The following is a 12,112-nucleotide window of genomic DNA, read 5'->3' on the forward strand; positions in this document are numbered from 1 at the left end:
GAAGCAATACTGATTAATTAACATATTAAAACATTTTTGAAATGGTTGTTTTTTTTGATTAGGCTATATTATTTCCACAACACAGGCTAATAGCAGATTATCCTTATTAAGAAGGGTACATTCAGAAAGGAAATAAAGAGTGGTTCCCATAATTAGGCCACTGTTACATGGTTAAAACAATTAAGTTATTACTATTCACATCGCCTTTACCTACAATAATTATCTCAAAGCATTTTGGCACCATTAGGGCATTTATAGCAAGAGCACCTGAATCTGCCTAAGCATGGTTAAGCGTGAGACCTCAGTTAGAGACCTATATTAAACTGCAGCCCATTGTGAGTGTGTGTTATGCTGGCCCTCCACCTCACTGTAAGCCCCAACTGCAGTGGCTATCAATGGCTCTCCTAGCATGGGCTCCTCTCCTCTCTCTCCTCTTCTGCAGCAGGGGAGTCAGACGCCCACGCTTAGCTCTCATGTTACCAGGCACACCGCCCGCCAGTCCCACCTTTATGACAACACGCAGCGAAAACAACCATATTGGCTTTACTTAACAACATTAACCGTGAACACAGATTGACAGCAGCTCCCTCTGCAGCCTCCTACAGCAAATAATACAGGGGAGATTGCGTTCAATACAGAGAGCCATCCAGGGAATTAGAGATTCAAAAACAACATTTGAGTAATAAGTGAAAGCCACTGAATAGAATGAAAATGCAAATGTGGGCTGAGGACTCGCATGTTTCAAAACAAGACAAACCTGCCTGGCTTTTCAAACAAATACAGTACATTAGGGGCATCTCACTGTTGTGAAATTCATTTAACCTGGGTGGTCCCTATATTATCTTACAGAAGGGTTGTTTTTTTCCCTCTCGAACTACTCATTTAGTCTTACGGTTGATTTGGTTACATGAGTGATAATTAGACCAACAACATGGAGATTTAATTAGATATTCAATATGAGGCCTAGTCAAGGCTTCGGTATACACTCCTACAGAGTGATGGTTCTGAGTGTAGCACTTACTGCTTGATAGCCAGCTATGAGGAATCTATGTGTTGATTTTATAATGCACTGAAGGCCTAGATCTTCCATGTTATACCAACTCCAAAGTGAAGGGTAAGCAAATGAACAACTGAAACACTTCTCTATCTCATTACCAAAATCCCCAGACAGTCAACAAACGTGTAGCCCAACTCCACAATGCTAAAGCACAACCATCACCATGCCCCCCATTGGATATAAACACAGATATAACATAATGAGAATGAAGTAATTAGCCATTATGAGCAAACAGTGCAGCAAGAAGGAGAATGTTTGCTGATTGAATTAACCACATAAATAGAAACAAAAGCAGCATCAAAGCAGCACCACAGTGCTGCTTAGTAGCTCCTTGCTGTTTAATAAACAGGGAAAAATGTGTGCTCCCAGGCCACTAGTTGGCATAATGAACGTGTCTGCATCTGAATGCTGGCGTTAAACCCTGTGGTGCTGTGATCGGACTCTGTCCTCCCATTATCTGGACACCAACGGGTTACAACAACAGAACGGGGAACGCTCACACTGCAAGGGAGCCAACACCAGGCCCCCCTTTAAAACAATAGCCTAATTACAACATTTATAACCCAGAATTTGGAATTGAATTTAGTCCAATTTAAGGCTGCGCTGGCATGAAAATACTATTTGATTAGAACAGCCGTGGTTTCATTTGTGGCGCAGCAGATTGCAGAGCATCTCTATCCGGTGCGCAATCTGTATTCATTACGCTGTGTAAAGGATGATCCATGTCCTGACTCTGCATTGATAATTTCATGCAGATGCACAGCGCTCCACATGGCCCCAGTGCTTCCCTTACAACGGCTCTGCTCATCTCCTCTCTGCCGCCTCACATGCTGGGCTCAGCAGTGCTGCTCAGCCAATTTCAGCCTTTTAGGACCTCAAAAGGCCTCCCAGGCACCCCCACCACCCATAGCAAGGAGTATCAAAAGGCGGAGACATCAAACGTTGAAAAATATATATATTTTAATGTATATAAATTGGTCACATGTGTCTGTCTGATATTTGTAGTAGCAGTGCCATACAGATGTAATCGTCCTCTTTCATGATTTGGGACGAACACCAGAATCTGTATCTGGATTTGGCAGTTATTCACACATTTTCACTCTGTTGTATGGTGCACAGATGCATATACAGTCCTGATGAACACAGCATACAGAGATGGGGTTCTATACTGTCAAATCCAAAATAAGATTGTATATCTGTTAAATAACAATCATTACTAATACTGTGAATACTGAGAGGAATTCTGTTATAGTGATCATATTTCAAACGCTGCATAAAAACAGAAGTAGGCCTACTGCTAAGTTGGCTTCAGTCTACTTGGTGTCTGTTCTGTTTCAAAACATAACTCAGATCAGAATGTATTTGACTAGGCTTTAAATTAATAAAGCTAAAAAATAAAGCAATACATTTTTATAAGGAGTATCGTATCAGAAGATAACCCATGGAAACTGATTTTGCTATAATTAGAAAATCCAATGTGTGCCCTCAAATCCTTTTGTCTATTTCATTATGCAAAATCTGAAGACTATTGGTCTTGACAAAGAATAAGATCCATTAGTTCCCCTTGGAGAGGAAAGTTACTTGATATCATCAGAACTCTCTGAGTGCACTGTTTAATGACTATCTTTCAAATTCGCAATTTTCTCTTACTATGTTCTTACCACGCTTTAAACCTACAATCCAAAACTTTATATCCGATGTAAGCCTATTTGTTCCCAAATCCCACTTTGTTGAATAATCCCTTTGAATAAACCACAAAAGCCCATTCCTCTTCTATAGTGACTGGGAGAGAAACCTTGAAAGCATTCCCCACAGCAGCAGAGCAGGCATAGGAAATATAAATGGCTGTCCTGCTCCCAAAGCAAAGCAAGAAGGGAAAAAAGGTAAAGGATAAAAAACAGGGACTCTGCCTGTGCAGTATTTTTAGTATTGCAGAGTAAACAGAGGATGAGACCTGTTGCAGAGTGGGGGAGCCAGTGTGGAGAGACCTGATAAACTGCTTGTGCAGCCTCTAATCCAGGAGCTCAGCACCGTAAGCCCTCCCACAGGCATGCCCCCACACCACGCTGCCGCACCACGGCATGCCGGCCATGATTACACTCATCTTCCGGCAGTCACGGGGGACCCGGCTGTCCCCATCAGCAGTGAAGGACATCAGGCAACAGAGGAAAGGAGGGGTTAAATAGCCACGCCCAGACATGGACCAAGGCTTCCTTCCACAGCACCCTGGTCAAACCTGACCATCACAGATATTTAAAAATTAAATTAAAAAAACATTATACAGCATTCAAGAGGTTCTAGAAGCCGGCTTTGGCAAGCATTTTTCATGTTATCCAACAAATGTAAACATCTGGAGTTTGCTAAACGGCATTGGCACTTGGATTGGAACCAGTGCTGTGGTCAGATGACATGAAAGTAGAGCTCTTTGGCCATGCACACCAGTGGTGGGTTTGGCATCTAAATGAGAATGCATAAGCAGAAAATAACCCCATACCTACTGTAAAAAATGGTGGTGGATCTTTGATGTTATGGGGCTATTTTGCTTCCACTGGTCCAGGGGCCCTTGTTAACGTCAATGGCATCATGAACTTTAGCCAGTACCAGGACATTTTAGCCAAAAACCTGGTTGTCTCTGCAGGAGGCTGACACTTGGCTGCAAGTGGATCTTCCAGCAAGACAATAACTCCAAGCGCACATCAAAATCCACAAAGAAATGGTTAATTGGTCACAAAAATCAACATTTTCCAATGACCAAGAGGGCAATCCATAAGCGCAGATGAAGGATATAAAGGATCTGGAAGGATCCCTCCCAATGTGTACTTCAACTCATAAAACTGTAAATAGCCCATCCAACTACCTACATCATCCCCATTTTGTTTTTATTGACTTTTTTTGCTCTTTTGCACACCAGTATTTCTACTTGCACATCATCATCTGCACCTATATCACTCCAGTGTTAATTTGCTAAATTGTAATTACTTCGCTACTATGGCCTATTTATTGCCTTACCTCCTTACTACATTTGCACACACTGTCTATAGATTTTTCTATTGTGTTATTGACTGTACTTTTGTTTATTCAATGTGTAACTCTGTGTTGTTGTTTTTGTTGCACTGCTTTGCTTTATCTTGACCAGGTCGTAGCTGTAAATGAGAACTTGTTCTCAACTGACCTACCTGGTTAAATAAAGGAGAAATAAAAAATACAAAAAATAATAATAATTCTCAATGCCATTAATGCCAAGGTGAGGTATTGAAAGGTATTGAAACCAATATTGACCCCTACCTTTTTGAGAAAAAAAAATGTATTACTTGTTAAACAAAATCTCTTTCTCTGACCAATTCTATTAGTATAAAATAATTTCCTTTTTTTTCTGCATACAATGTAGCTCAGTATTTGAATAATTTATACAGTCATTTTTGCTCATCTTTATGAAGGGTGTCAATAATTTCGGACCTAACTGAACATAAAAACAGGACAATTCTCGTAACTACATTCCCATCCCTCCTCTGTGAAAACAAATCAATGTGCATTACATCCATTACCGTGCTCGTGGACAAGTCAGGGACTCCAAACTACTCAGCCTTTCTCTCTTCTCCTCAATACACTGCAAAACATTCACATCTCTTAAAACTGATGTGCAAATTGTACATTTCACATTCTATTCAGAATATAGCAAAGTGCAGAGGAAATGTGAAGACCTTTTATGCTCAATTAGAAATATTCATAAATCTGAGAAATCTATATCATGCCCTTTGACACCCAGCCGGGCACAACTGAATGATCGAATAGTTCCTATCAGCATGACACTGCCCAAAATGAGTCAGTCACCTGAGATGAAATGTCATTTAATATATGTGCCATATATTTCATGTTAGATTAGACCATATCATCATCAATAAATGTCAATATAAAAAGTTCTGGAGAGATTATTGTCCTTTAGGAATTCAAGACACCTCACATTCTAACTAAATTCTTTCTATTTTTTGATTATGGAGAATAACTGCCTCTGCTGAGCTTTTCCTGGATAAGTGAAGCTTGTAAATCACACATGAATTTCAGTAGCTGAAGGCAGTCATTTTACTGTATTATATATAGTATTGCTCCCCAAAGATTTCTATGATAATACCTCACAGCCATGCCCTTCACGCAGCTTGATGTCAAACAGCCACCGTCCACAGCATGGATTAAATATAAGCACAGCACATCACTGTTTCCACTGGTTAAAAAGCTCAATATATATTTTTCAGAGGTGAGAAAATGTGGGGAAGAATCTTGAATAGTTTCCATGCTCTCCCAATTTGAAATACTGCATGAAAGAGATATATTTGTACTACACAGATAAATGCAGTAACATGGCTGGCTTATTGCCTAAAATTGCTACACGAGTATATCTAAAAAAAAAAATGTTAAAAAAAAAAGAGAGAGATTATATCACAAGCAGAAGCGGTCTAACATCAATTCATCACTGACACACTATCAGTGTCCATAAATATGTAGACTATATTTTATGGTTAGGTGACATTGGACTAACATGAAGTGCTAGGATTTAATAACTGGCTCAACAGTCAAAATGACTTGAATGATAACTCCAGTTTAGAGTGCTGCTATGCTTTGCTCAGTCGTTGCAACATAATTAACCAGCATCAGTCTCACCATACCAAAAGCAAGACGAAGTTTGAGGTGAAGGTTTTGTAGAGAAGAAAAGAAAAAGACATCCATCCATCATAACCGTGCTATGGTGCAGCCAATTTCCACAAAGCTGCTAAGCTGATTGAGGCCGACCAAATCTTTTTCACCAGCTTACATTCCTTCAAAATGGTCATCTCAGTTCCAATATCACGGGCTTTTACTGTTTCCAATTTCACTGTTCTCGACTGAGAGTCGGTCGGCTTAGTTGGATAAAACACTCTAGCCCAGTTCCTTGTGAATGTACTGATATCTCTATAGCACAGCTTCCACATAGCTCTATTTATTTATTTACTCATGCCATATTTTTATTTATTTCTATTTATAAAATGCAAGTAAACCGCCAAATAACAATTACATCAAACATACTCACTCTCTCTCACCCCCCCCCACCACACACACACACACACACACACACACACACACACACAGTTACAGTGCACATACGTATAACACACACGACACCATACCAAAACACACAAGCACCAGATACCCTACAACCTCCTACTGAAGTTGATTCAATTCCCACATGCTCGCATTCTAAAAAAGGAAATTGGAGATATTTATATAATAAAATAAAGAAAGGACTGTGTGGCATCAACAAAACACTCAGAAGCTAATTGTGAAAATGTTTATTCCTACTGCTTTTTCCCCCACCTGTAGATGTCTGTGTATGTGTGTGTATGCAAGAGTCATTGAGTGTATGTTCGTGCGGGCTTCTCACTAGCCTTTCGCTCTCCTCTTTTTTTTGCCACAACAGCAAATATCCTGTTGGCGCAGGATGCCGGGCCGTATCTGGCCCTAAAATCGATAAGGCTCCTGGCTAAGGGCTCCCATTCATCTCTTGGCCATAAAATTTGATTAGCGCTGACTACAGCACTGCAGGGAGATGGGGCCGATAGGGCAGGGCTGCAGAAGACAGCATTCCATTTTTTCATCCACGCTCTCTCGCTCCGTCTGTCTCTTAGCCCAGGCTCTCACTTTTCAACATAGAGCTACCCAGGCTTGTATGCCTACACATTAGACAGCAGGAATAGAATTCCGCTGCCGGTTGACTCCTTTTTAATATCTTGTTTTCTCTCTCTGAATTAGATCGAAATGACAGAACTGATGAAGCTCCAATCAGAGTTGATAAAATTAAACAAATGCCCTCGGCAGCAGCCTGAGCGGTCCGCAGACATGAAACACGCGTTCTGTTCCCTCACACAGTATCTCTGTGGCATGTGACCACTGCTCTCAGCCAATCCGAGAGCTCAACGCATGCAAGTGGCTAGCGCTTCTCAGTGCTGTGATGAGGAAGCAGGTATGAAACAAACAACTCTTCTGTTCTGAAGGTCTAGGATACAACAAAACTTGAAATCATTTGTAATTGTGAGCTACGGACACATTCGTTTTTAAATACCCATAAAAGTGTGCATAGAAATTTGAATAAAGGCAGACAGGTTAATAGTAACAGTCAATAAAGAAAATATGTGTATATTTGGAATGCAGTATACAGTATTAATACAAATTCAGGGAAATCCACCACCTACCTGTGTCTCCCGCACGTTTTCCACTGTGAAGTTGAACCAAACTCTGAAGCGAGGGTTACAGGTGTCAGGTCTGATGAACAGATCAAACTCAAATTCACTGATGTAATCAACACGTCCAAGGTTACCTGGGAAAATGAAGATCACATTCAGGAATCATTTCACATCCTGGCAAGTAGTCTAGTTGCAAGTTATGCCTCAACTAGATGCTTTTGAAAATGTGATGCATAACCCCCCGTTCCAAGATTAATAGATTTCAAGATACTACATATGCTGCTTACTGAAATAAATCTGAAAATGTTATATTTAGAAAGGTCTTCATTGATGCATTTATGTTGCAGGCATCTCCTTCACCACTCATGTAGCTAGAACCTTGGGATATATTTTCCATTGGATTCATTAAAATTCAAGTGATCAACTTGTTATCCGTTAGATGTGTATATAATGTATCAGACACGGATGGGAGGACTAACCCTGTCCATCCCTCACCATAGCCTCTCCCTGCAGGCACAGCGACAGTGACAATACGTGGGATGAAGAGAATGGAACTTAGCTACTGTTCAGGTGAAAAATGGGAAAGCTTTGAATGGTGGTATCTTCAAAATAACAAGCCGTCAAAGATGTTCATCTAGCTTTCATTTTCAGGGCTACATACACACATATATATATTTCACAGCACGGATCTATCCACCGCTGTGTGATTTATACAATGTCAAATAAGCCTAGACCAGAGGCCCGGCTTAGCCCACTGGCTCGCAGACAGTTAACTCCCCAGGCAAGAGGACAACCTGCTTTGCTCTGCTCCGCGTCCCTCAGCCTGTCCATGTGGTGTGGATGGAGTGTGGAAGCGACCGACCACCTGGTGCCAGGTAGCACAGAGCTAATTATCGACAGATGGGGTAACCACCACACTGTCAGAGCAGATCGCTCTCCTTCTGCCATCTGAGAGGGCTAATCCACCCGCTTCCTGAAAATCCCTTCACTCGTCACGCTGTCCACAGAAATACCATCATCTACCAACCCTCACAGGAAACTGCATGTTGCTCCTGTATGAGCTCTAAAATATATGCTTTATTATTTTTTATACAAATACATCAAAGACCCCACTGGGAAATGCAATATGGATTATGGACAAAAGAACCCCTACAGAATATGATCTGGAAATCATTTTGGAAGTGTCTTACAAATTGTATGCTTATTTTGTAACACATGATTCTGTATTTACATGTCTGCCATTCTCTAACAGCTTTCCTGTTGCACTAATGGCTACTGGCGTTTCATTCCAACACATTGGTTGCAAAATGGAAATGCTCTCTGCAAAAATGAATATTGGCACTCTAACTGATTACACTGTGACTGTAGCTCTTGTGAACAATGCTAGAGCTGTAAGAATACAAATAGGGGTCAGACATAGTGAGAGCTGTTCACAACTTATCAGACACCTATGGCAAAGGTTGATAACTGACCTTTACTGTGCCCATTACATGAACGAACATTGTGTGCTTGCACTCGTGTGTAGTTTAAAAGGGTGTAATGTATCATCACAGCTATTTCATTTAATGACACACCACCTAGTCTACCCCATAGCACAACATATTGCTACACTTGGTGGTAGTTGGGAGAAGATAAGTGAAACACACTATACCACAAACCAAAGACACATCTGTTTTACAACCCTTACTTGAAATAACCACCTACTGTACAAACCGACTGAGAAGTGTCAGGTGCTGGCAAAGCAATCCAGAGCCATAGTTGTTAGCTGAAACAAGCACAGCTGCAGATAGCATGATGGGGATATGAGAACTGCACCTGTTCCAACCAGATGTGCTGTATAATCTATCATCTCTAATTCCAATGTCTTAGCGATTTATCTGGTTTGCCCTACCAAATATTAGCTATTAGAGGACGCAGATAGCCTCTAAAGGTTGTTTCATATGGAAGTGTGGATATCACAGCTACTGTTTTTGTTGACTGATTTATTTAAGCTACTTTCACTATTCAAATTAATAAAATTGAAGGATGTATCTACAGGTTTGTAAACTACAGACATGTAAACATGGACTAAACATAAGTGTGTTAAAAATAAATGTCAAGAGATTCTGAAGCTATTTAACGGCATATGATTTATGAAGAGACAAATATATTGCATGCAATACAACTTTCTAAATATACATTAAATAATGACTAAGTCCATTGAATCCGTCATATGGCTCCAAATAGCACAAGGCTGCAACTAAACCGAAACCTTGTGTACACTAATGCAACATCATAAAGAGCTATCAAAATCTCACTAACTCTCTGGCTCTCTCACTCAGACTGCAGCCAGAGTCCTTTCCATTCGTTTGGCATTTCAGGACCATGGACAGCGGATAAGCATATACAGTAGGACTTTCTCAGGCACAACTACAACAAGAGGTTCAGAGGAATTTCAACGAAAGCACTGAAGGTCTTCATTGAATGGCATGCCACTTATCTCCTCTTCATGGATGAAGAAAAAAGAGTCAAACCAAAAGTGCATTTACCATACCACAAACTGGTGAGGTAGAAGTTACCCATCAGAAAAGTACCAGACAAATACAAAGATGATGAACCAACTTTTAAAACAAACTGAGGATGTCATTGCAGGGAGATAGAAAATGCTATCTCTACTTCAAAGCACAGTAGCCACGCACTGCTAGGTTATTGAGCTTGATGCTTGAAGACCTGAAGTGAGGGATAGCACAGGCCTCAAGGTTAGAATGGCATGTTCAGCTTGTGGAGCAGGGATATGACACAGTATTGATTTTAATTGTAATTTTATGGTGGCTAACTCCAGATTCCAATGCTGCAGCTAATCAATTCCATATTATTCAGTATTTAACAAACATAAATGGCAAACAGACCTCTCTAAATCCTAAAGCATAAAAAATACCATCATATTGGTAGCCTATGGACTACTTGGAAAAGTGAGAGTGACTTATCTAAAGTTGTTTTATTAATTTGCACAAAGATGCAGTCAAACTATAGTGTAATTAGTGTAGGCTACACTAGAGGAAAAATAAAGATAAAGAGGGAGCAAGCAACAGAGAAAAACATCAGTTATCTAATAAGAGTTACTACTGCAAGGCTTGTGTGTCTACATTCGTCCTTAGTGGAGGTTTCATAAGTTATGTTCCATATCAATCATCTATAAAAAAATATATATAAAAGAGAGTCGCACACATAAACTCCCAGTCATTTATTGGGTAAATCACCAAAGTTTGGGCATCACTGTGCCTTCAGGGTAATATCATGAATACTTGAACCGGGTTATGTAGACAAACAGTGCAATTAGTGCAACCAATGACAATAGTGAGGGGTGGGTCATAATTATTAAGTTATTTAGAATTAATTATATATCAATCATCAACCATTGGGAGAAACATATGAAGCACTTACAATTTAATAAATTGGGTTTCAACAAATGGCCTAACTGTAAAAACCCACCCAGTGGGCTGAGTAAACCTACTAAAGGCTTTGCTGTTCTTTGGAAATCAGTTTAAACATGACAGGTTCTCCATAAGGACTCCATAGTTTGTACGAAACCACCTCTCGTTCTCTCTCGCTTTCTAGTCTCTATATCTTTATTTTCTTAATTAAAAGATTGGGGGAAACGCTGAACCATCTGAATGTATACCGGTTTTAGTGAAGACACACCATGTGTCTCTCTTTGTCTCCACTACTGCTGTGTGCTGTCCAAACTCCCACGATTTGAGTACTTTGTTCCCCCATTATAAATATGTGTTAATGTTTCCCAAAGTTCAAATCAATTTATGTTACATTTATATTCCATATAATCTTAGAGTAATTACTGGCTAGCGCTACCCAATCTCATTCCCTTTCCAGATATTGCAACATTGTCGATATTTCTGTAAAATTCGGTACACAGTAAGTTGCATTTCTTTTTCTATGTCCTCTCCTCTGAGTGGGTGCAAGCTTAAAGTGCACATGAACATTTGCTAGTTCATTTTATACCCAATAAATGTGCGTGTGTCAAATTTTCAAAGCAGTCTGATCCGATACAAAAGTACAAAAGCTTGTATGAAATTTAAATGACAACAAAATGTGATGCTTTGTTTGATCACATGCATTTTCAAAACATGTTTCAAAATGTGAGATCCCACCATAGACTGTAGGTGTTTCTCAATATGCATACTACGCTGCTCCACACTATCATGCTCCGAGTTCAGTCTCCAAGAAAGTTCTCTTGAGTACGTTCTTGTGAGGATGAGAGTGTGGAGAACGCATCAAATGTTACATATGAGAAGCAACTGCACTCTGTGCTACTTACGGTATTACCTTTGACCAATACAGACGAAACAAGATACATTTTTACTTCATAATCATCAGCCAAGCAAGATTAGCAAATGTCTATATTTTCAAGTAATGTGGTGGCGGCATCATGTTATGGGTATGCTTGTCACTGGCAGGCAATGGGGAGTTTGTCAGAATCAAAATAAATATGAAAGGAGCAAAGCCCAAGTAAAAAAAATGGGAAAACCTACCTCAATGTTTTAAACCCTGGGATAGTTTTTTGTATTTTAAATAAAAATGCATTATGACACCTTCTGGTTTTTTTTTGCAATGGCATTGACATATGATGACAAACCAAACGCGTTTGAAGGATCCTTTTAGTCTTCTTCTAATGCATCTTAAAAGTAACAGAAAGTGATATTATTACCGTACCGAGTTTCGGTAATACAAAAGGTATTTTACTGATTACAATTTTGGACAGGTAACTAGTAACTGTAAAGTAACTGTAAAGTAACCTACCGAAGCAATCTGCAAAAATGGAGGATGCAAATGGAAGAAAGTAGGG

At 39.8% G+C, this 12,112-nt stretch overlaps 1 protein-coding gene across 2 annotated transcripts in view; it reads right to left on the minus strand.

The window, feature by feature from the left end:
* agbl4 (AGBL carboxypeptidase 4) overlaps nt 1-12,112 on the minus strand; it is a 408,538-nt gene that overhangs the window by 369,709 nt on the left and 26,717 nt on the right. For both annotated transcript variants that reach the window (XM_021604030.3, XM_090235706.1), the window contains exon 3: nt 7,279-7,403. In XM_021604030.3, coding sequence (XP_021459705.2) covers nt 7,279-7,403 — 125 coding nt within the window. The remainder of the gene's footprint in view (nt 1-7,278; nt 7,404-12,112) is intronic.

Source organism: Oncorhynchus mykiss, chromosome 5 (assembly GCF_057628025.1).
Source record: "Oncorhynchus mykiss isolate SJ-2025 chromosome 5, ASM5762802v1, whole genome shotgun sequence".
NCBI classification, from domain to species: Eukaryota; Metazoa; Chordata; class Actinopteri; order Salmoniformes; family Salmonidae; genus Oncorhynchus; species Oncorhynchus mykiss.